Below are 26300 nucleotides of genomic sequence, written 5' to 3' on the forward strand. Positions count from 1 at the left end.
ATAAGCATCGGGGGCATGTAAATTCCGCTTGCCGACATACAAAGACAGGTTACAGTTTGGCGGAATGGGCACTTCCCCATTCCGCCCCAGGAACAAGATTCAGGTTAGGGTGGTAAGGTCACTCGAGAAAGATACGTAAACAAACATTTAACTACACGAAACTAAAGACAATTAAACGTACTTCAAGCATGTACTAACTATAGTTATAATGTAAGCAGGTATGTATACCTTATCTTGGTTACAAAAGCACCAGAAGTTACAATACAGGAGCAATAAATCCCATAATAGAAACCTCACTCACCAATGCTCAAGAAAACCAAACTAACATGGCTGCCGTAGTTGCGCAGTAACAGGTTGGTCTAGATCTACTTATTGCCACTAACTGGTAGCACCCCCTTGCTACCGAAAAATGTCGTACTTCATTCTGCCCCGGGTTCCCCTACACGTCTGAAACGCATTGCTAGGGAACCACGGTAAACAAAATAAACATTCCGAAAATGATTGTTGAGGCCCAGAAACCATTGTTGCTCGACAGTTTTTCGCCCATTTCGGGCATTTGCCCTGCTCTGACTAGCCTATCGTTCAAGTCGGGTCCCGTTTGGTATATATGCAAAATTTGGCGACGATCGATCTAAAATTGTAGATTTGTATAGAGAACACACACACACACAGAAAATCAATTATATATATAGATAGATTTGTGCACAGAAATGTCCGAACGAAATTTCTGGCTACGCCCCTGACTAGATGGATATTTTTTCCATCCAAATGGCCAAGAAAAAAGCCTGATCTAGTTGGCAAATAACTAAGTTGTCAACACTGCTAGCTTGAGCAGGCACTAAAGAAACACATGCAAACACTCAAATTTTAGAATGGGAAATAAAAACAAGAAAAAAATTCTACGATTTACAACTAACGATACTTCTATAATTCTTTACAATTCTACGATACTACAATTAAAAAATTCAACGATACCAAGAAAATAATCCAAAAAGAACACAACAAGAGATGAAAAACAAATATTCAATCTAAAAAAAAATCTGAACAAAAAGTAATTTTACACAAGTCCGCATTTGCAAATAATAAATTCTCAACATGAAATTCCCGGTTATTATCATCTCAAATTTCATCTTACGTTATACAGCTTCTCCTAAAAAGGCATTGACATGCAGGTCTTGATTGGTATTTTTTTAATGATTTATAATTACTGTATAGCCCCGCTTGGGAAGAGCCATTGGCTAGCTTCATCACAAAGAGATGCTGTCACCAACACCCCCCCCCCAAAAGACAGACGGCATGCTCCCCTTCCCCACCTCTCTAATTTTTACAAACATTTGAGATTCAATAGTGACGGAATCACTCTTTAAGTATTGTATGCTCACATAGTGCGGTTCAGTATACAGAAAAACTCATAAAATCACAATACAGTGGAACACTCATTATTACGACTCTCATTTATGAGACTTTTACTCATTTACTCATTCATTATACACATTTGGCTACGGTCACAGCTTATTCCTATACATATTAATGTTAAAATATTTAATTTATTAGATGCGCAACCTCAATTACACGGCATTTTCATTTCAAGTGGAACCGCGTAACTCGGTAAAAGTTTCATTTCTGTTAATAGGATTAAAATTTTTTTTTGTAGGTAGCAAAAGACGTCACTGAAATGAATATTTTTACGAATATTATCGCCAGAAAAGCCATAATTTTTAGTATGTTTGTAAACGGATACATAAACATTCAGCAAGCTGATGATCCCTTTAAATTCGGCTCTAAAATGGTTTGTTTATTGTAAGTTTTTGAGAAATACGGAAACGCGGCGAGCAATAAACAAAGTAATTTACATTTGTCGAAAGGCAACTATACTAGATGTACAGACCAAACTTCTTCGCATACTACATGGTCCTTCCAAGTTTTTTCCATTGTGTAAGGCCGGTATTACACTATAAAAGTTTTATAAAAGTGCTTGTATAAAACTTGAAAAATACAACGAATAAGCTGATGGGTTACATTCAAGCCAATTCAACCGATCAGTTTATTGGTTGTATTTTTCAAGTTTTATCAAAGCACTTTTACAGTGTAATACCACCTTTAGTGCTTCGTTTCCCAGTTCTTCGTTTTGCATTTGCAACTGGTCTGCTGGTGAGAAACAAGAACAATATATGAGTTCGTTCTTCAATTTCCAGTAGAATTTCCTTTGATTGCGGTATCGTGCTTGCTAGCTGGCTGCGTGGAATCAGCTTTTCTTAATTTCTGAAAAAAGAAAAGCAGTCCCCTTTCTCTCATGAACGTGAAGTGAAAATTTCGACAAAAAAAAATCTGGATCTATGAAAGAGTGAAACTTGTGAAGAAATTAAATATGCCGAATTACTTTTGGAGACGGTTGCAAAAAAAATATAATAAAAATCTTACAAATTTGCTATTAATTTTCTTCTTCTTTTGTCATTTGTAAAATAATCGTAAGAATCCTGAAGAGAGAGAGATTAAAGTAAAGGCAAAATCATCATTGGATTAAATTTATCAAAAAATCATAATCTCATGACCTTTCTTTGTTTTCTTCATATTCAAATAACTTTTAAGTATAATCAGAAAAATAAATAAAAATTATGCGAGAATAACGGCTAAATGAAAACTATGGCGTGATTTGCTCCCCCACTGTATTTTTTTTCTTCATTCTCCTCTCTTCGGATCTGGAGACCACCCAATGTTCGAATTTGAATGTGCTACTGCACTGATGTTTATCTATCTATATTGCTCTAAAATAGAATGTTTTAACCCCGGCGTCTGATGACAACCCGGTAACTTTAGATCCTTTCTACTCCCAGGGTTATGTAGCTAAATCGTTTTCACTATAATGAGCATAAAAAAAAAAATCAATCAATGGTCATACCCTTCGCCTCCGCCATCCTCTATTTCTTTTTTGTCTGACATTTTATGAGGCCAAAAAACAGTAGTGTATTTACAGGGGGGCTGAGCGGGCTATAGCCCAGGGTGGCAAATTCGGAGGGTGGATTATAGAAAGAGGGGAGAGAAAAACTTTTTTTTTTAATTCAAGTTTCGTAAACGTGTGGAAGTGCCATTCTATTTCTATAGTAAATAATATATACTTATACTTAAACCATACATTGTTTATTTTTGTTTTTTTTTTCATACAGACTGTCGTTCAAGTAAAAAATATGATTGTCTAACCTTCCTATTTACAGTATTATTCACCGCCTTCCCAAATAGTATTGTCGCAAGTAGAGATGGGAGGGTGAGTAGGCGTCCAGCGGAGTAAAGCAGCACTCATTTCAGATTACTGGAGGTGTTGGAAAAAACACAAGAGTTCAGCCGACATCCCCTAAAGAAGGGGGAGGGCTATCTATGGATGGTGTTGGTACAGTGGTCAGGAAGAAAAAAAAGAAACAGGGTTCTTTCCGTGACTGGAGGCTGCTACACCGGTCCCAGCTGACCACAAAGAACATTTCAATAGCTCAATTTCGGCTCTCTTTGAAAGTAAAAAGACAGAACATTCTACTGATTTTAACGACGCCCGCCATAAGAGAAAGAATCTTCTGCACAAAGATGCTTTTATTAGCGCCGGTCTGGGCTTTGGTGAGTGTCTTTGGGCTACGGTTGACCATCTGGGGGGATAGATAGAAAAAACATATTTTCCTCGTTAAGTAGCTGTAAATTGAATGGATGAATTCGATTACAATACGATTTTTTAAACTTGTTTGGGAACCGAATGGGAAGAAGCTGGTCAATCCAGAACAGCATCCGTTTGCAGTCACTAATTGGAATATAAAGAAATCATGCTACAGAATGGTAGGCGGGGTCATGCGATTCCGTTTAATGATCCTAAGAACAGCTCTCTTCATGTGACGTTTTCCTGAAAAAAAAAAGGTGGGGACAAATGTAGAGCTCGGCAAAACCCACATTTTTATGAATTGTATACAGTATTACAAAACACTACATTCGGTTATAAACGCAGGATTACCAACAAAACGGAAAAAGCTCCTTTTCATTTTACACTTTCCTGGCGAAAACAAAGTAAGTGAATATCAAATACAGCTACTCATTTTTCATAAGGTCATCCATTTTGTATGAGTTTTCTTTAATGATAATTTATGAACAATCGCTACAATTCAATCTTAGGTAATTTGAAATCCTCTGCAATACTTGTATTCAATTAAGGCGTTAGACTCATATCTTTTTATAAGATACATCGATAAATTGAAAAAAGTTTGAGATAGTGCTCACTTAAGAAATTAAAGTAAAAAAGGAATATTTATTGTATTTTAGTTTCATTTTGGTTGCAAAACTACATGAAGTTGACTCACATCCTGGTCTTAATACTGGGACAACAATTAAATTGCGTTTTCTTTGCAATCTTTTTATTGTCCTATCTTACTTGCTTTTCAGATGAGTAAAAAACACGACAGGTGAACAGTTTACATTTTACATTTGCAGTTTGAACTACTTTTGTACATCGGAGATAATTGGTACCATGTGCCAGGAGGAAAATTTTACAAGAGAGCAGTTTAGTGTTTTTAAAGTGAATATATCTCTGTTATTTATTGAAATAGGACTTGATTTTCTATACCTATGTGTATAGTGTAACGAAAATACAGCAAATTAATAGCGTTATCTCAATATTGACAAAACTGGGCATGGTGCCTTTTACATATACACAGTATTTTAATTGTTATATTATATTAATCTCCTTATTTCATGAAACGAGCATCGCATTGTCTACGTTTTGAAAAACGTGATTTTAGAGACTGGCGGTGCTTACACTGAGAGAGATACGACGCGTATGTTCATTTTCGTTTCAAAAAACACAATTTCCCGGAGATTGACCTACTGCCAGAGGCGGATTTAACGGCGGGCGCACATACGCCCGGAGCCCTGACTTGTAAAGGGCCCCGAAAAACTCAAACTTCACATTCTTTTGTAATTTAAGGGGCCCAATATATTCTTTTGCTCCCGAGGCCTCGACCGACTTCAATCCACCACTGTCAATCCATCACATGTTATTAAACTGTCAATTAACCGAGTAGCATTTTTAAAATTGGCAAGCATTACTGAGCATTTAGCAAGCATTTCCGAAATTAAAAATAAGCATTTAATAAATTTTATATCGGAAATGTGCGGCGGATGTGGACCTTATGTTAAGTGCATAAACAAAATGTCATTCATATAATAGATGGTTCCTTTTTGTCCGATACAGCGACGCGTACGTTCATGTGGTGATTATTCCTAGAAATACGGTACTGTGTAATACTACACGTACCGCAATAAAAAAATATACTCAATAAAATATAGAAACAAAAGACCACAATAAAATATATATTAATATAATAAATTTGATTATTCAGACCTGTAGAATTGAAATTTTAGAAAATTGCCTGGAAACTGATGAACATACCAAGTTTTGGAAACCATGAAGTTTCATGATGCATTTTTGGTCACTGATTTTAAAGGTGGCTCATTTTTGAATATCATGTAAAATATTTTCACAAAAATTGATTTCGATATAACAAGAGAAAATCTGTAGAATATGTATTATTCTAACCTTTTAAATACTAAACTTTTCAAAGAATTTTTTACATAATCTTTGTATTATTATATTTTTTATTATGTAGCTTTCGATATAAAAGTAGCATAGGGAAAAGAACAAAAGCAGTTTAAGTAATAAGAATTTCCTTGTTTCTAAATATTTACTGAGATATTTGAATTCAAAATTCGAAGGAAAGTTGAGGGGGGAAAAGCAGCAAAAACTAACGATTTTGAATTCAGATATCTCTGCGAATATTGCACTTACGGCCGTATGCACGGTTCATCAGTTAACCGACCAGTTGAGTTACGGATAGGTTGAAGTTAAAGTCACGGTTAGAGCAAGACCGTATGCAGGAGGCTCAAGTTAATGAACTTATGGGTAACTGACGATGATGATGATTACTCGATGCTGATTCGCCAGGGAAAATCACGTGATGAAAAGAAAACCTTTTTTTTTTTTCTTTTCCGCTCATCACACATTCACGTGCTTTTTTGGCTACACGTGCTTTATTTTTTTTTTTAACGCAAGTGCTTTCAACGCTGGAATAATGTTGAAATCGAGAAAAAATTTCAGCTCTTTTGAAAAGGAATTGCTGCTGAGCTTGGTCGGTGAGTACGCTCACGTAGTAGAAAACAAGAAGACAAATGCGGTTTTCAACCAGCAGAAGCAGGAAACTTGGGAGCTGCTCACCGAGCAGTTCAATAGCACCACTGGGGTCGAAGTTAGGACGAGCAAACAACTGAAAGACCTCTATCAAAATATGAAAAAAAATGCTGTGAAAGCTGTGGCAGCTGACAGGGCTGAAAAATTCCGAACTGGAGGTGGTGTAGCGAAAGCAGACATCGTTACACCATTGCAGGAGAGGGTGCTGACCATAGGCGCTTGTAAAAGTGCTATGGTCATCACTAGAGACAGTGATCATCAGTACATGGATCATCAAATTTTAGAAGGTAAGAACTTTTTCATACAAATTTGGCTTTTGTTTACAACTGAAACGTAGCTGAAATTTCCTTCAAAACTAACATTTATGCTCCTTTGCAGTGCCTTTAACGACTATGGATGAAGTGGGAGTGAATGAAAGAAATGAAACCCTGCGAAATGAAGTGGTATGTGGTTTTAAAATTTTTTTTACTGCTATTGCCAAATGTCAATCATGGCTGGACAAATCTCCACGCAATTTACATGCCCGGCAGGTATGTAATTGAAAATAATACATGACCGAATCAGCATTCTATGTGCCAGTATCTGGTGAGAATTTGAAAAAAAAATATGTGTGCCTCAACAGATTAGTCCAGCCCTGATTACTCCCAGCTGAAACATTGATAGCTAGACACCCAACCAGAGATTGAAAAACATGTTGACTGAAAAGTTAAGCTAGAGTTCCAGGGCTTGACTTTGACTCAATGGGGCCTTGGGCAAAGCAAATATTGGGACTTCCTCCAGTGAAGTTGTACTTGTGATTGAGTCGTAAAATTGTCAAAATTTCCCAACCACTGTTAAAAATTTCAGTCACCGTGTATGTTCCATCATAGAATTTGGAATAACACGCATACATTTTTTTAAAAAATTAGCTGTGAAAGACAGCACAAATTCTAAGACTTCTAAGGCAGGGAGCAGAGTTTTTAGCCATTGTGTATTGAGTTAGATCCCTCCCTTTAACCCTCAACTGGCATGGTGGGGTAATTTTGACCTCGCGCATTGCTCAACATGTCACTCCCTTGAGAAAGAAATGCATCCTGTTATCAGTACCTTTCAAGCAGGTTGTTTATACGTTTTTGACAAGTTTATGAGGATCTATTTTTTTCTTTCCATTATTTTATTTGGCAGAGCTTCCGTTTCACGATTTGCGTTACACAATTTTTGTCTGATGGCCATAGTGTTGCGATTGAAAGGCTGTCTTGGAAGAAGGCCAGTTCTCTCGATAACAGTTTCAAATTACTGGTGAAACATCGGATATCCGAGAATAGGATGGTGTTGCTAGTGAATTGTACGTAAAATCTGTGTGATCAATATTTCATGGTGTTGTTTGAAAGTACTGCCATTCCAACAAGTCACGTATCCCTCCATTTCTTTCAAATGTGTGTCTTAAATGAAAGAAAATTTTTGGGAAAATAATTAAAGAAATTCGAAAAATTATTTAAAAGGGAAATAATTGACAGATGAATGAAGGCATGTAAATAAACCCATTGCTTTTATGAAGATGACTCTTTTTACCGACTTTTAAAATTCATTAATACTTGCTGGGGTCCCTCAAAGCAGAATATGCTGAAATCTGCGACTTACATTGCAGAACAATTTGAAAGTATTTTAAGAAAAAGTGCTAGAAAACACTTTTATGGGGATTTTTACCGCAGAACATTTGCAGTCAGCCGAGGGGTCATTGCAGAATAATACAAAACATTCTGCTTTCGGGATGGGATCAAACTGGTGTCGATGTCAGTTATGCACAGAATTTTTCACAATGCCTGTTTCCTATTACAGGCACCAGGTCGACTAAAAAGTTGGAATTGGTCCCAAATATTTTTTATGTATGATAAGTTTATTGAAGTCGAAGGGCAATGTAAAAGCGTTGGAAATTATGCCTGTGTCTGCTACTAAACCACACATGTACCTCGCCCATATTCCCCTGAGGAACCTCCAATGAATTGGTATGTGTTGGAATGTACGTGTAGTGAAACCTGGTGTGAAGTTTCTGTGTAATGCTTGTTTTGTGTAGTGCTGCCATCTACCACCAGTTTTTTTCTAACTATGAGTGAAGTGTAATGATTGAATAATTGTAGGCCTGTTACTCTCTGTGGCGAGCCTTTTTAATGGGGAGATTGGCTCGGATTTGTGCCTCGAAGTTGGGAACCAAAGGAAACTAACTTCAGACAACCACCACTGTAGTGACAGTGGGGTTCGAACCCGGATCCTTGCGATGCAAGTCTATCACTATGACCACTCGACTACTACAGTGGCATGTGTGTCTGGTAGCATGCGAAGCAGCCCGTAATCCCTGGACAAGCTAAAAAAATACACTATTTTGGGCCAATTTTGTTGGTGTAAAAGAAAAATTTCTTGACAAATCGAAAGAAATGTTGGCGCCAAGCTCTGTTTGGCTGAAAAACTAACTCAATTATTTTCCCCTGCCTCTATTTCAAGAGAGCTGTGTGTGCCTTAGACTAAATTGTATTTTAATGTGATGCAAAAAATTTCTTACATAAATCAAAAGCATAGTATTTTTCATTGCAGAATAATTTGAATACTGAGGAGCTATCAACCCCAAGGCATCCAGGGGAACTATCAACCCCAAGGCATCCAGGGGAGCCATCAACCTCGAGGCATCTAGGGGAGCAATCAACCTCACGAAAATTCCAGATGGCACCATTAAACCACAGAACCAGGAAACAGAGGCGTCCAACAGCTTCAGCGAGTGTTGCTGAATCAATGGCTGAGGCCACCAGGGCAAAAAATGAACGCCGTAAAATTGAACATGAACAGTTGTTGCAGCTTAGAAGGGAGGATGATCAGCGAAAGCAGAAAGAGCATGAGCAGCTTATGGCTCACAGAGAGGCGGAACATAAGCTGAATATGATGATCAAGCGCAACGAGATATCTCTTCAAATTAAGAGGATGCAATCATACAGTTGCGAAACAATTGAAAAAAAAAGATTAACAAGTTCAGTCCGAATAAATATATTGCTTATAGTCTATAATTGTTTGTCAATGAGTTATTGGTAGTTCATGCTAATCTTTTTTCCTTTTAAAGGTATTGCAAATTCTTTTATTAAAGACGTCAAAAAAAAGTCAAACTTTGCAAATTTTACTGAAGTGTCAGTGATAGTCGCACAATGTATTTTCCAAGGTATATTCACCAAGTTTGTTTGCAAAGGGCATATCACAATGTTTTTTTAAACATGAATTTATTACAATAATTAAAATCAATTACTAATTATAATTTGTCAAGAGAAAGGAAACATTATGCATCCAACTTATAGTGAATTTAAGTGCATCTATTAGGTTGTTCGGAAAGTAATTTCGTTTCTTTTTATGAAAATGAAAGACACTTTTCTTAGTGAATAAATATTTCATTGAATCATATATTGTCCATTACCTTTTGCCATCTTTCTGGCAGTAGCATGATTCCACGCTCATAAAAGTTTTGTTCTTTGCTGGCAAAAAACAGATCCAGGTGATTTTTGACCACCTCATTTGAAGTGAAGGTTTCACCGTCTAAAAAATTTTGTAGAGACCAGAACAAATAATCAGAAGGTGCCAGATCTGTAGAATATGGTGGGTGTGGCAGTATATCCAACCCAAGCTCTGTAAAAGCTTTTGGAGAGTTAACAAACTTGTATGAGGTCGCGTATTATCTTGGTGGAACACTACACCTTTTCTATTGATCAATTCTTTACTTTTCCTGGATGACAAGCCCGTCCCCCAGAACATACACTGGAAATGGTATGTATACACCATAGGCGGAGATTGACTTGGAAGTCTGGGGGGGGGGGCACGATGTCAGCTCATATATACATTAGATCAGTCGACCCCCACCTTTCACGCTGGGGGGGCTCCCCCCCCCGTACCTCCGCCCATGATATACACATGCATATGTTCTTTCCTCCCCACCCTTCCGGAAAAAGGTTGAAATGACAGTCCTGCTGGATTAGTTCTCGAAATGCTGCACATTCTGCTTCAATGTAGTCCGAGGCCATTAATTTTTGTCAATTTTTTACTATTCTATGTGCGTTTGCTTCCAGTTATTGAAAATAATGGTGAAAGGGTTGATTTATATTTAGTGAAGATGTATTATTACATATACTAACACAAGAAAGCTTGGATGAATACACACAAGAGATTCACATAAAAATAAATTTATTTTTCCTAAATCAGTAATCAGGTTATAACATTCTTGATATATAACAGGTTGAGCCACCGTGGAAGTGGTGTTTAGAAAATAGAGTCAAACCTCGCTAGTGAGTCACTCTCTCTGTGTATCTCAATTATCCTCTATGGCAGTGTTTCTCGACCGCTGGCATCAGTCAAATCGAACTGTGAATGATTATTTCATTTTTCCTCATTAGTCATGTTTATGATCAGGCCTTCCACCCAAAAAAAAAAAAAAAAGACTTCTAGGGGTCACTGGCTTCCAAAGATTGAGAACTACTGCTCTATGGGGCTCTAATGTTAGTAAACTCCTGATCATACCCCTCCGCTGAAGAAGTAACTTTTTGTGGAAGCACTCTTTCGAAAATTTCCATTCAATTCCATGAAAAACTTTGTACAATATACACCAGGAGTTTAACATTGCTCAGTGTTATCACGTCAGAAAGATCTATCTAGCATTTCAAGCAGAAGCCACCAAAGCTTCCATACCCCATCTCCGCAGTCTTGTTGATAGATTCTTTCAACACATTGGGCTATTTCTTATTTGGTAAGGGTTCAGCTGAACTTTTTTTTCTTGGCAAGTTGCAGTTGTTGGTCCCATTTAGCTGCAAAGGTGTCCATGGCTAAAATTTAGTTTTTGTTCCTTTTTTTTAGAGAAAAAATTTTAAGCCCCTCAATTTGTATTGGCTTCTTCACATGTTCTACTGGCCAAATTATTATTTTCCTCTCCAATCCATCAGTTTACAAATATCGACCATAAAATTCATGAAAACAATTTTTCGCGCATGTTTCCCGGGCTTGCCCATAGAAGCAATATAATAAATTAAAAAAATATTTTTCCTTGAAAATAAGCTATTAAAAAAAATTAAATTTATGGTGGCATAAGTGCTGAAATGAATGAAATTTTTGTTTTTCAAATTAATTTTAGAATCTCACACATTCAGGGGGGGGAAAGTACTTTTATGTAAGAAAAATGTTTTTTCTAATCAATATAAAACTGATGCTCTCAATGGGGAACAAAGGTCGTTAAAGGATTGAGCAAATCTTAGCTGGGTGAATGTAATATAGCTGAACATCTGTGTTCACACTACTGCCCCAAAATGTTCTCCAAATATAAAAAAAAAGTTGGTTCTCACCAGGGTTGGGTTTTTGACATGACAAGCTAAACTGCCAAAAACCTAAATGAAATCCTTTTGATAATGTTTTGAACACAACAGGTGAACAACATGATGAAAAACTTACTTTTTGGCATATTACAATGTTTTTTTTTTAAACATTAATTTATTACAATAATTAAAACAAAATATTAATTATAATTTGCAATTTTTCAACATAAGAGTCTATAACATATAAAATATAATTTTATGGTTTATTTATCTAAGCTACTCATTACCTGTGTTCAATTTGCTAAGTGGAATAGAGCTGCTTATTCAAAATATGTATGATAAGGCATCAGAGTTAGGTTTTTGACCCCCAGAAACTAATTCGGTATTAAAATCATTAAAATATTACTGTCAATGATGTCAAATAGTTTTTGTTAACTTGATAGATATGTTAAATAACAAAACATTTACTTTTATTTAGATTAAAGAGTTTTATATTCAGAATTTTAATTACTGAAGAAAAATACCAATTTTGATATTTTGTGATCTGCCCAAAATTTTATTCCATGTAAAAATTCTCATGCAGCATCTGTTAATGCACTAATTAAACTCATTTATTTTCACCTAAAAATTTCTTAGATCAGGGTGTGTAAATTCACAGAGCTTTAAAGAGTATTTTCAACCAAAGCAGAGCTGACAAGACTTGATACCCAAAGCATTTGTTTTGCACGTTTGAATACAGCTTCAATTGGAAAACCATTGCATTATAAATGCTAGTAAATGTACCAGATCATAGTGCAAAAGTAAGAATAAACCAAGTTCTACTTTATTATCTCATCACTAGATGAAGTTGACAATTATATTTCAAGGTCTGAGATTATTATTACTATCATCTTTGTCATGTTTTACAAAGCTGCATTCCCATCGCTTTTTCTTTTTTCTGATTCCCTTACGAAGATGCATCTGTTTTATTACTCATATATCTTTTAGCAAAGGTTCAACTACTATGGTTCCACATAAATCCATCAACAGCATTTCTTTTAGTCAGAAGACCTCCCCACTTTTGGGGTGTCATATTATGTCTCAACACATTCGAGCTATAAAAAATATTTTAATATTTCAAACTTCCAAGAAAAGGAAAAAAAAAGAGAAAAGGCGCGCGCATCTTCAAAAAAAGTGGGCACTGCGGGTAACGCTTGGAGAAATTAATTGGATAGTTGACTGGTTAAACTAACAATTCCACATTTTTAAAACTCATAAATATTTTATTTTCATTTACGATGTGAAGAATTAAACTGCCATATAAGGGGACATTACATTGGTTTCCATAAACATGAGGAGAAACCTGCAAATTTTCTAAAAATTGAAAAAAGTACTATTTTGTTACTAAATGCATAATAATGTAGCCAATACGCACACTACATGATTAAGGAAAACTATTATCAGTTTTCATGACTGAAATCGTTTGAGTAACTAAAATTTGTTTTTTTTTCTGCAAGAATAATTTGACAGGAATCATCACAGCCATGGCTTACTTTGTTTAACGAGTCATACTGTTTAAGAGGTCACATTTTTGGTCTCCCATAAGTGACTTATTAATGAGGTTTGACTGTAATTGACCAGTACCCGATGTTTACCAGCAATCTAAGTTCTGATTTGAAATTATACTTCAGATTGAAAAATTACACATATAAATGCTAGAAAAATGGGACTATGAAAAGAAAAAACATTGCAATAACAAAGAAACACACATAATAAAAAAAACCATCAAGGAGACTAAAAAAAGCTATTACAATAACATAAGGAAATACACATAATGTAAAAAAAACATGGCAATAACAAAGAAATACACATAATGTAAAAAAAAACATGGCAATAACAAAGAAATACACATAATGTAAAAAAAACATGCAGTGAAAATATATATAAATAAAAAAGTAATTAAAAATAGCGCAAAATAGTATTTCTCTTTGCATTGCCAGAGATACTTTGCTGATTGTTCGCTATAGTTTCGTGCTCAGATTCCCTTTGCACAAAGTGGGTATCAGCATCATCAAAAATTGTGTCCCCCATTGACCTTGCTATGTTGTGAAGAACACTAGTGGCACAGATGATGGCCATTGCATTCTCCAAAGTACAGCGCAGGCCTAGGGACAAACACGGGAATCTTCTTTTCCACACCCCATACGATCTTTCCACAGTATTCCTTGCTTTTATGTGGGCCTTGTTGTACCTATGAAAAAAACAATAATTCTTATACTGAACATAGGCTACTGAGCATGGGTTTTAATATTGAATGGTCAACATAAAAGTAATGTGCATAAGTTGCTTTCTCTTAAAACTTACTCTTCCTGCGCAGTTGTGGTCACATCCAAGAACGGTGTCAATAAGTACGAGCGGCAAGCATAGGCACTGTCCCCCAATGAGATGGTAGCGATGAGGTATGAAATTATCATCACACTGATACTTCAGGTATGAATGGCCAAAGATTGTACTATCATGAGTACTTCCAGGCCAACGGGCAACGATGTTTCGAATGAAAAGATCAGCATCGCTGACTGTCTGAACATTTATAGAAAAATAACCTTTCCTATTTCTGAAAAGTTCAGGTTCATCGCCGCCAGGACTGGAAATCCTAATATGAGTACAATCGATGGCTCCATACACTCCCGGAAAATGGCTGATGGCATAAAACTTTGCAGCTACCTGAAACAAACAAATATGTTTTCTTTAAACATAAAACTATAGGATTCAAAAGCCACAATAATGAGATGCTAGCACAGGCATAAACTTTATTAAACATCCCCAGTCCCTGTATTCATCACTATATTCATGAAATCTTGAAACATTGAGCCTGAGCAGCAAGAATTTTTTAAGAACTAGATGCCTATGTTGTCAAGTCTTTTGCTATAAACTGTTATGTTGACCGATAACGACAGTAGAATGAAAGGGATAAATCATCAACTCCTTTGGATCAAATATGGAAAACTATGGGTAAAGAAATGTTGTGGAAATTATTGTAAAATGACACAGACTTTGCATACATCCAAACAATTTTTTGGCATTATAGCCACTTTGGTGGTAGTGACAGACTCGCATTGCAAGGTCCCGGGTTCAGATCCCACCTTTGACCTTTGAAGACCGGACACACCCAGCTTCCCATCTCATCTTCAGATCCCACCGTCGGCTGAAGTTGATTTTCTGTGGTTCCCTACTTCGAGGTGCAAATGCGAGCCGATCTCCCCATTAAAAAGTCTTGCCGCAGAGAGCAGCAAGCCTGCAACAGTAAAATCTTTACACATTATGCTTCAATCATAGTTTGAAAAATACATGGTGGATGGCAGCACTATAACAAGCGTTACACAGAAACAAGCTTCATGTTAGGTTCGCAACATGGGCATTCCAACATGTACCAATTTGTTAGAAGTTCCGCAGAGGAATATGGATGAGGTATATGTGTGATGTAGTTGGCATTATAACGAGTTGGTGCTAAAATAGATTTTTTACATTATAACCCCTATACGGAAGATTTGTTCACTGAAAATTTGTGCCGCTACAACTGGGTTCGGCTGTATTTGCATCATCATCAATGAAAAAGAACAACATATCGAATGTGTGACAATTTTTTTGCAGATTGAAACAAATGTGAGGACAAAATTTCAATATTAACAAAAAATTGTATTCTTCAAGTAAAGGCTAAAGCAATGTTTCCCAAAGTGGGCGATGGAATGGTGCAGGGTGGGGGGGGCGATAGAAGCTACGGATTTAACATAGGATTCTATGGGTTCACTTGAGTTAGGGGAGGGGAGATGAGAGGCAAAAATTTCTGAAGGGGGACGAAGGAACAAAAAGTTTAAGACACTATGGGCTAAAGCATGGTATGTTCTATTCAGTGCCGTCTTAACACATGGGCCTCAAAAAAATTAGTAGTTGAATTTTTTGAGAATTCGCCAGATAAGAGCTTCAATGAAATCACTTGGCCTGGTGCCAATGATGATCTTAAGACAGCCCTGATTATATTCACACAAGCCTTTCTACAGGATAGGAATCAATTGTTATGCCAATTTTCACGGTTCTCATATCATGAGCTTTAACCATTAATGGCTTTCCTAATTTACAATCTTGTATGATGTTGAAACTGAACAATTTTTTTCCCCCTTAAATTTTGTTCTCATTACATGAGGGCTATGCATGAAACTATGCACCTGGGGAAAATCTCATGAATGGAAACAGACCATGTTATCCTTGGTTATTTATTACTTCTTTTAAGTCCAATAGAGAATTCTACCGAACCACATTTATTACATTTCAAACTGTAAAATATGTTCTTACCTCTCGTCGCTCTTCTTCTGTAGAAGGCAACTTGATGTATTCCTCTGTCAAGTTACCCAAACATCTGGAAACTTCGTTGATTGCTCTGCAGCAGGAAGATTGGCTCACTAGGGCCAGATCCCCAAGTGTTAGCTGAAATGACCCAGTGGCATAAAACCGCAAAGCAATACACAGTTTTTCCGCTGGCGAGAGGAAGTTGTTGCCGGACTGTAAATTTTCTCCGACTAGGGAGAGAATCCGCTCTGCGGTGACAGGAGTTATCCTGTATCTGGCATGAAAATCTTCGGCAGATAATTCATCTAGATCACAACCCCTATTTTCATAAATGATCCTCGATCTTCTTTCAATTCTCTCCAAGTCTTCCAAACATTCAAGATCACTGTAATCGCTGTGATCACTGTCCGCCATGTTTTCAGAGAAAAAATTTTCCAAGCGCAAATACGCATGCGTTAACCGAAGCTGGTTATTTTAACCGGCCAAGTTGCTCGGGTTAAAATTTGACGGTTAGAACGACATTTAACCGGGCGTTTAGGTACGGAGAATACCGTTTTTCAAATAACCGACGTTTTAACAGTCCCTCCTCAGTTAACTGGTGACGGTGCATACAGCCGTTAGAAACATGGAAATTTCTTCGTTGGCATCAGAAGAGACACGGCAACAACTTTCTAATACGGTTTTTGGGCACAGGTTGTCCATATCAAAAGTTATTTTTTTTATTTCAATAACTATGCAATCCCTTGAAACATGAATGACGTAGCTAAAATTCCTGACTAAGCGCATTTACATTCCGCAAGAATGACTTTAATATCTGTCACCATTTTCTTGCGATTCCCATTTTGAAAACCGTCAGGCGATTGTGGGACACTCTGTACATTCAAGTAATGCAAGCATCACGAGTGTACAAACCACAGACCTGTCTAGAATTTTAATCGATCCACGAAACAATTTTGTAAAAGTATTTCATTATTTCAAAATACACTTTAGGACGTGCAGTTAAAGATAATATGTATAGATCAGAGGCGCGGATTTAACGGCGGGCGCACTGCGCGCGCGCCCGTTGTCCGAAAAAACCCAAATTTCACAACTTTTCTAATTTAAGGGGCCCAATATTTTCTTTTGCTCCCGGGGCCTCACCAACTTTAATCCGCCACTGGTATAGATATTATGTCATGCATTATATTGATTTTTGCTGAGATACTTTCATATTCGAATTAAATTTATCAGTGTTTTTCATCGATGTGTAGACACCTGCAGGTTGAGCGGAGGTTGAGCATCCCCCCCCCCCCCCCCGTTATATGGCAATCATTTTTGATCGGAATAGGATACGAATTCAGGACAGAAAAGTTATGCATAATAAAAATTTAAGCGTAACTATATACAGTACCACCTTTTGTCTTTTGTTTGATTTATTAGTAATGGCGTGGAACGGGGGGGGGGGGGGGAGTTTGTCTGAAACAGGATGGAGCGGCAAAAACATAAATACGGCCCTGGAAAAAAAAACCTATTCCAGAGAAGTTCCAGAGGTCCCTGGAAAACTTATCTTTTCAGTTAAATTTTCCTTTTCCTTCTTGAAAAAACAAAGATCAGTCATAAAAAATCGCCCTCGCAAATGACGAAATCTTTTTGTGCGAGTTTTGTGCGTTTTTTTTTTTTTTTGACTCTCTTCATATTGGTAGGGTTTGAAGTTGAAGCTGCTTCAGGAAAACAAGAAAAGGGCTTTGCTCCACCAGTGGTAATTTTTTATCTTCACTAGTGGAGCAAAATCCCCACCAGTTAACATGTAAAAAAAGGCGTGGAATAGACTGTGCGGATTTGTCCCCAAATTACCCATGTGTGGCATTGCACCGTGCAGAATTGTCTATTTACCATTTCTCAGAAGAAATGGAAAAGAAATTAGCGCGTGGTATTGGTTTTGTTTTCAACAATTGAAAAGTGGGTGCAGGCGTCTCCTCCTTAGCCCCCCCATCCATTTACTCAGAAAGCAGGTTCAGTGACCATGACTAACATTGGTTCCCAGCAATGCCGTAGTGTGCCTTTTCGGGCCTTTCTTGAAAGGCTGTTATTATGCAAAGTGTAAATTTTTTTGGGGCCCCCTATTCCACTCGGGGTCCCAGGGCAGTGCCCTGGGTGCGCTAGCCTAGTTACAGTCCCGGTTTCCAGCATGTAAAATCCACCCTTCAACTGGTAAGACATTTTGCTCATGCATACCAAACTCTCTCTCACAAAGTAGGGGGGATCTGGAAGAAAAATTCATATATTGTTGACAAGTTCTTTTTTTTCTCTCCCCAGGGAATATGAAAAGAAAAATAACCATCTATGAAAAAAAGTGAAGTCCCCTTTAATTTTTCCATTCAAAATTTCTTCGATTTTCCCTGACTTATGACAAATATTTCACATTTTCTCTGACCATTTTCTGATCCCCTTACTTTGCAGGTCACTGGGAACACTGAAATTATTATCCAAGGCTTTTTAAATTTTACGATCTTGCAATGATGAGGGAAAAAAAAATTGAGATTAATATAAACTGATATAATTAAATGAAATTGATCGATTTTCGAGGCTGATCTCAAAACGAGTAGTTTTATATGTAAACGAATACATCTATGGGTAAAGAGGGGAAGTAGCGTGGCCATGACTTATAGAGAGTCATATTACTGCATACCCAATAGTGACCACTAAACGAGGGGTTCATATGTTGGAAAAATGTCTATTTACCACTAAAGCATGAATACAGCATCAAAAATTTTGGTCGATATTTGTTCTTCCAAAAATTCAAATAATAACAGATTCAAAACTTAGAGTTCTTAAATAAACTTTTAACTTGTGAAATTTCTGTGATTCAACAATAGCATATACCCTATAGCAGTGTCTACCACTCACAGGAAAATGCAAAGATTTTTCCTTGACTTATTTGGCTTCATTGGTGATTTAACACTCATTATTCGGTGACTGGGCCGTGACTAATGCTTGATCATCCAGGGCAAGCACATATTTTGGCGCCCCCTTATAAAATTAAAGGAGAGGTTGGGGGGAAATTTGCACCCTCTCCAGTCTGGCACCCGAGGCATCAGACCTGCCTGCTCCCCCACTAGTTGCTCCCCTGTTTGGCGATATCATAGGAGAATTTAACATCCAGTTATTTGACGAAAGTATTGACTTTCCTTTTCACAGAACCATGATATTGGAAAACTAGAAAATGCTGTTTTTGTTGATTCAGTTGATTAATTGAAAAAAAAAAATAAATAGCTGCCAAGAAATATGATAAAGAAATATTTATTACTCTTCCAATAACAGGAGCTTTATTAATTGGGATACAATAAACACATTCACACTGTTTCCTAGTGTTCTATATTTCTGCACTGTAGACGTACACCCGGGGAATTCTAAAAAGAAAAAGGAAAAAAATGTAGGTATAACCAATTTGAATACTAAAAAAAATAAACATTTTTCTAATCACACATCTTGCACTGTCCCAGTTTAGTAAGTTATCAACATTCATGCTTCAAGAATCTCCAGGGAATATCTGATTGTGATTGATATACAATATTAACCACTTGTATTTTACCATAACTAACAACACTGCATTTCATTTTTTTTTTGCAGTTATGAATAATTTTTCTGGCACAATGACCTACCCATCACCACTGAGCTATAAGTAAACTGGAGTGAAGACTCCCTATATACAATAACACAGACGTGCGTGAGCCAACGCGGAGGAATACAAAAGTGGGCGTAACGGAGCGAAACGGGCAAAACATTGCTGGTTTCAGCATGTAGACAATGGGGGAAACTTCCATCTTTAGTATTTTTTCAGTTGTTTTCATATTATTTCATTAGTATAGCTGTCCATCTGCTCATATAGAAATGGTGATATCGTTCTGCCTATAATTGCACCAACTGATGGGGAAAATTGAAGGAAGATGGAAATAAACTTCAGTTTCATAAGTAAGTGCACGTGGTTTTGTGTTAAAAGATGCATTCATTTTTATACTAAATTTGTAAAATTAAACACATGTAGTTTTCATTTCACGTCCAATTTCTGTTTGATGAGCATAATTCAAAATAACAAATTAATTCCATATGAATTTTAAACTTCATAAATATTTTTTGAAATCATGTAGAAATTGCTTATTACTATTTGGGTTAAAATTTTTATGACGGAAAAACTTACAAAATATGCTTCATTAAAAATTTCATGTTATCCTAAAAACTGATAATGCCTTAAAGAACTAAAATTATCCCTAGTAAATCAAAGAAACAAAAGACCTAAACTTTTCTATTTCTGGTAAAAATAATTTTGGGAAAATAATGTGGTAATGAGAAGTATTAAAATGCAATTAATACTATTTACATCATCAGTTCTTGCTAAATGTGAAAGCGAAATATGCAAAATAATAAATATCATGATCATCAAAGTGTTATAATTACGTTGATACAGTTGTAATATGTAACTATATTATCAATGTATTGTAATTATCAGTTTGGCTATTATTACGAACAATATTTGATTGATTCTATTCCTTTCTTGAAGCCTGGTAATTAATAAACACTTTTGTTTTAAAATAAAGGTTTCCTCTTCGAAACCCTGAAGTTCTTAAACAATGGATGGAAGCTGTGAAAAGAAAGTCTTGGCATCCTAATAAAACATCTGCTTTTTGTTCTGAGCATTTCACAGCTGACAGCTACAAGTCTTCTTCTCAATGGTATTTGAAAGATGATGCTGTTCCTACTATATTCAGTTTTCCACATCACCCACAACCTTTGCAGAAGTGATGCCGATCACTTATTCAACGCCCTCCACTGGTAAGATATTAAGTTAATATTTTTTCCTTGTTTAAGTGGTTTTCAAATTTTAAGTATAGTCACTTAAATGGTTATCAACAGCTCTGGCACATAATATTTGATTAAGCAGTGTATTCGTTATGTGCCGAACAATCAAATTGCCGTTGTGCACCATAGTACACAGCCTTTATATTGGAAAATATTTATATAATTATATATTACATATAGTTTTAAATATATATATAATTTTCAAAATCTTTTTGGCAACTTCTGTTTTTCGCCTAGAAATTAGAAATCTTTTTTTGCAAACTATAATAGAAAATTGCAGTAAAACCTTCCAACAGCGGCCACCAATAGGACCATCCACAATAAATTAAGCCTTCTTACCAGGGCATTTTTATGTTCAGTCCAATAGCTGAAGACATTCTTGTGAAATCACAGAGCATTGAATCACAAGAAAAGACACATCCCTCCCAAGAAATTTACTGTCAAAAACCTAAATGAATGCTCTTTGATAATGTTTTGAACACAATAGGTATATAAAATGATGAAAAACTTACTTTTTTGTATATTACAATGTGTTATTTTTAAACATTAATTTATTACAATAATTAAAACAAAATATTAATTATAATTTGCAATTTTGAATTTTTCAACATAAGAGTCTAGAACATTTAAAATATAGTTTTGTGGTTCATTTTATCTAAGCTACTGATTACTCGTGTTCAATTTGCTAAGAGGAATAGAGCTGCTTATTCAAAATATGTATGATAACAACATTATATATATGATGTAATAAACTTTTCAAACACTTATCTGTTGTAAAGAGTACAGCAGATGGTTCATATCAATGCACATATATAAGCAGTTGAAGAAATTTTAAAAGGTCAAGAATCATCTTGAATCAAAGAATGTCAAATCATTCCATAGTTTCCCTTAAATGTTTATGCTATGCTTTATACAAATTGTATATTTATTTTAAAAAAACCGTATATATTATCAAAATTAATGCTGTAGAGAGTAGAAAATTATTTTACAATCATATTAAATATTTATTCTTTGTATAACATAGTCACTTTAAACATTACATGCAATTAACGTGTGTATTATCAGTGGGAATTTTTATACTGAAAAGCAATATCTGAGGTTTTTGACAGTGGGTTTCTGACGTGACAGTTTAAATTGCAGTTTAAACCGTCAAAAACGGTTGTGTCAAAAACCTGCCAACCCTGAAAATAGTTGATCGGAAGTTACTTGTAATGTTAAGTCTGAAACTCCTTTGATTTCAACAAACCTTCGCAGTAGTTTAGAGGTGGCTATTATAAGAGGTTTTACACAGTATATGAAATTAATATTCTAATTAGACTTTTTTTCCAGGTTTCTAAAAGGTAAAAAACTTCTGTTCCAGATCATGGCAAACACTGATTCAGATAGCCAAAATGAATTTGAAGCAGCTACTGCAACAATATCGGAACTAGCTACAGTCGCATTGTCAAGGGAAGATAGCACTAATTTTCCAAGCCAGATCAGCTCTGAAGTGCCGAAGTCAGATAGTCCCACAAAGCTGAACTGAGGCGCAAAATAAAACTGCTCCAGCACAGCAAAAATTGAAACGAAGGGACAAAAAAATATCTGATCATACCTCAATGTTAACAACGGCGCAAAAAGTATGTGGAATGCAAACTGTTACATTGTTGAAAGAGACTTACAACAATACCCTTGGGTACAAATGACAGAAAGCGGAAGTAGCAGCGAATGTATTTGTGTGGGGTAAGGGGTATGTAGGCATGGGAAAGGTAACTCCAAGAAGGAAGAGAAGATTTTGAAACCCTTGATATTCCTTTCTTTTTTTTCCAAGTTTTTTCTTTGTTTCCCCAGTTTTTTTTCCAACGCTAAAAATTCTACAAAACAATCAGTGAAGTTTGCCGACAGCCAGCTGTAGAGGCTTGTGAGAAGATTCTTTTAGTTCTTCAATTTTGCCAATGGCCAATTCGTTATAGTATGTTATCATTATGGGTGTGCCTGCAGCTACGGCATGGCATGTTCACTTTTGCCTTTCTACTTATTATTGTCTTCTCAGTGGTAACTCGAGGAATCATCCCAATATGGAATGGGGGGGAATCCAATATGGAATTATCTAGGGCTGTACTATCTATTCATGCTTATCAGGAATCCGATCCATATCTGTGCCAATTATGACAATATAAGCATAGAAGGGAAATTTTTGTACTATCAGCATTCCCCCTCCAAAAACAAGCATAGCTTTTCTCTGAATATTCTGAGGAAGATACAGATAGGGGAGACCCACTCCTTAAGCATCGGATGATAGTATTTTCTACTAGCAATGGCGCCGGTTTAGTGAAAAATTTATTTCTTTGACTTGAAAATTTATTACGATGACTCAAGTAGTGTTTTTCCTTGAAAGAAAAGTATGCAATTTCATCGGCCTTTTACAATTGATTGGGTTCAATTAAAAATCTACTCATTACCAAGTGTATACTATACAGCGAAAGCTCGCTACAACGATAAAATTAGAATGCTGAAATATCATCGTGAATAATATTAATACATGCTGAAAAATATATTTAATTATAAAAATAACTCATGTACACCTTTTGTTTTCCATCTTCCCTATGAAAAAAAAAAATATCTAGCCAATAGACCCACTAACACCTTCCATTTTAAACGTTAGAGAATGTGAAAAAAAACAACAAATGTTTTGCACGTGCATCAAAAATGAATTTTTGTTGGCACCGTCGCTGAACAAAAAATTCAGTAAATGCATAGTAGTAGTTATATATCCCAAGCTTAATTCTGATTGGTCAATGGTCGATCGGCCAAAGGGAAAATCGCTTTTCCTTGTGTGGAAATCTATTTCTTTTGATTTTCCCTCTTTTGCGTCACGTGACGTTAAGGAGTGAGCCTAAAAATAATTCCATGGTATTGTTTTTCAGATTATTTTTAAAGTCATGCTTATGAACCCATGCTCATAATTCGGATGAGATGAGAATAAGCACGAGCCGATAGTACAGCCCCTGAGTACCATCTAAGCAGCCAATGCCTCACATTCTGAAACTAACAAGTAGTTTTACTAGATGAAGAAAAATTTTCAGGAAAGCGGATATATATTTTTCTTCTTTTTTCTACATTTTAGACAGCGAGTAAAAGTACTACCTACATTTACTGCTGGCCATAATGATTGCCAATATAGTCTCCGTTTTTAGTTGAACATGGTGTGTTCAGCTCCGTTCTTCAGAACATGGGTGCATTACATGCAGCTCCCCAGAATAGTCAAACAAGGAATCGCTTCAAAGCACCAAACCGGCACACATCAATATTGACAGCTCACCACAGTGCTTCTAGTACCCCTTATACATATGTGATAGATGGCAGCACTATAACAAGCATTACACAGAAACAAGATGCACGTTGGGTTCACAACACAGACATGCAAATTCCAGCATGTACCAATTCGTTAGAAGTTCCACAGAGGAATATAGACGAGATACATGTGTGGTTTAGTAGTAGCCACACGATGCACATTTTGAGAAACATAACTTACTCTGTTTACAAACATAATTACTCTGTTGAAGAGATCTACGCATTTCATATTTGAATTTTCTAACAGGCGAATTCTGTAGATAGTGATAAGATTCATGTGATTCATTGTTAACCAAAGTGTTATCAGCGATATCTTTGTAGATTTTTCATACAGAAATTGTTTCTCATAGGGTCTTGTTTCAAAACTTGACCACAGTATTATTTCTCTTAATTAACAGACCTGAATCGACAGATTCACAGTCGAAACTACTTGTTTAAGCGTCATGTACGAGGGTGTAAGAAAAGTTTTTCTTTGATAAAAATATATAAGGGCAAGTTTGTGTATTCTAATTATTGTTATTAATCCTATTATTTGAAAAATAAGCAGTACGTAAGCTAATGAAGATTGACAAGAAAAGGTTATGTACAATGTAAAGAACTCTATATTGCATATGAAATTCTTTTTTCCCGACGATTTTTATATACACTGCTCAAAACAATTAGGGGAGCACATGGTTTTAACAAAATTACGCAAAGATGTATACCGATAAGTAACATAAAATGAATCATCCATAATTTAAAGCCTAGCAGGAAACGGAAGAAGAAAACTTCATATGCAAATCAAAGTTCATGACGTCAAAAACCAGAAAAAGGAGATAAGGGCAGAAATCGGGATGTTGCAGAAACGTCTGTTTTACTGCCGTAACTGTGAAATTCGATTGCACAGTATTTTTTTTTTGGGACAAGGTGACTTAAGGATGTCTCAACAATGTGATTTACCGGAATCCATGGCATGGCGTGTTATAGGCAGACTGGAATCCGAGCAAACACAACGTAGTGTCGCGGACGCTGTTGGAGTCGCCAGAAGTGTTGTTGCAAGGCTGTGGAATCGATTCCAAGAAACAGGAAATGTTAGACGTCGGCCACGCGCCACTACAGCAACTGATGACCGGTATATACGGTTAACAGCCCGTCGAAACAGAACAGAGAATGCTACGCAGCTGCAAAGACGGTTGCTCTTGGGAACAGGACAAAGGGTGTCCAGCCAAACAGTACGTAATCCGCTTCATGACAGAGGGCTCTATGCACGTAGGCCAATGGTCTGCATTCCGTTGACCCCATGCCACCGTGTGGCCCAAAGAAGATGGGCTGCTGAACATCAAGATTGGGAGCAACATGATTGGAGCCAAGTGCTGTTTACAGACGAGTCCCGATTCAGTCTGGAGTGTGACACCCAACGTGTTCTGGTATGGAAGGACAGGGGCACTCGAAATAACCCCGCATTCGTTCGCGAAAGGTCACAATACAGACGAGCTGGTTGGATGGTATGGGGTGGAATCAGCATAGGCGGACGTACGGACCTGCATATCATTTGAAATGGCACTTTGACAGCCCAAAGGTATGCAGACGAGATACTGCGACCTCATGTCATCCCTTACGCTGGGGCTATTGGAGATTCCTTTGTTTTCCAGGATGATAATGCCCGACCGTATAGAGCTTGTCTGGTGGAGAACATGTTTGAAGCTGAAACAATACAGCGTATGGAATGGCCAGCGTGCTCTCCTGACCTGAATCCAATCGAGCATGTTTGGTACATGCTCTGACGACGCATTGCTGCGCGACCAAGGCCGCCTGTTACTCTCCGAGACTTGCAGATTGCACTTCTTGAGGAGTGGAACAGTATTCCCCCAAGTCTGATCGATAACCTCATCGCATCCATGGCAAACAGGTGTACAGCAGTCTTAGCTGTTCGAGGAGACCACACGCCCTATTAAAACTCATACATCATGTCTAAACAGTACTTTTTTTTATCGTTTACATGTAACCAAATTGTTGCCCTAAATCATCTTTTCATGTTTTTCCCATATTTTCAAAGAATTAAAGCTTAATTCCAAATTTATTTACGTCTTTTTTCTGTATTGCGCATTGATACGTGTGTACTATCCATTGTATGCCAATACGTGGCTGTCTCGCACGGTTTTCTTCACTTTTTTGCTTGCTCCCCTATTTGTTTTGAGCAGTATATATATATATATATATATATATATATATTTCAATTTTTTTTTAATTTATCATTATTCAAAGTGTGAAATGAAATATTTTACTGCAGTATAGATTTTTATGAT

General features: G+C 36.5%; 2 protein-coding genes across 5 annotated transcripts in view; one reads left to right on the forward strand and one right to left on the reverse strand.

Moving 5' to 3' along the window:
- Nucleotides 1-5913: 5913 nt before the first annotated feature.
- Nucleotides 5914-9271, forward strand: LOC149080313 (uncharacterized). The gene is made up of 2 exons (XM_089238710.1): nt 5914-6657; nt 8783-9271. The coding sequence occupies exons 1-2, from the start codon at nt 6607-6609 to the stop codon at nt 9269-9271; spliced, it is 540 nt and encodes a 179-aa protein (XP_089094836.1). The 5' UTR covers nt 5914-6606.
- Nucleotides 9272-19109: 9838 nt separating this feature from the next.
- Mt2 (tRNA (cytosine(38)-C(5))-methyltransferase) overlaps nt 19110-26300 on the reverse strand; it is a 244870-nt gene continuing 237679 nt past the window's right edge. For all 4 annotated transcript variants that reach the window (XM_089239441.1, XM_089239439.1, XM_089239442.1 and 1 more), the window contains one exon: nt 19110-19235. In XM_089239441.1, coding sequence (XP_089095567.1) covers nt 19191-19235 — 45 coding nt within the window. In that variant the 3' untranslated portion in view covers nt 19110-19190. The remainder of the gene's footprint in view (nt 19236-26300) is intronic.

Source organism: Pholcus phalangioides, unplaced genomic scaffold, assembly GCF_987345545.1.
Source record: "Pholcus phalangioides strain wild (caught in Gottingen) unplaced genomic scaffold, Ppha-v1.0 ptg000011l_1, whole genome shotgun sequence".
Lineage (NCBI taxonomy): Eukaryota > Metazoa > Arthropoda > Arachnida > Araneae > Pholcidae > Pholcus > Pholcus phalangioides.

Excerpts from the sequence above, each read along its gene's own strand:
- LOC149080313 (XM_089238710.1), top strand. The coding sequence starts at position 6,607 with ATGGATGAAGTGGGAGTGAATGAAAGAAATGAAACCCTGCGAAATGAA. Across the intron at positions 6,658-8,782 it reads AAACCCTGCGAAATGAAGTG|AATAATTTGAATACTGAGGA; the intron begins GTATGTGGTTTT and ends TTTTCATTGCAG.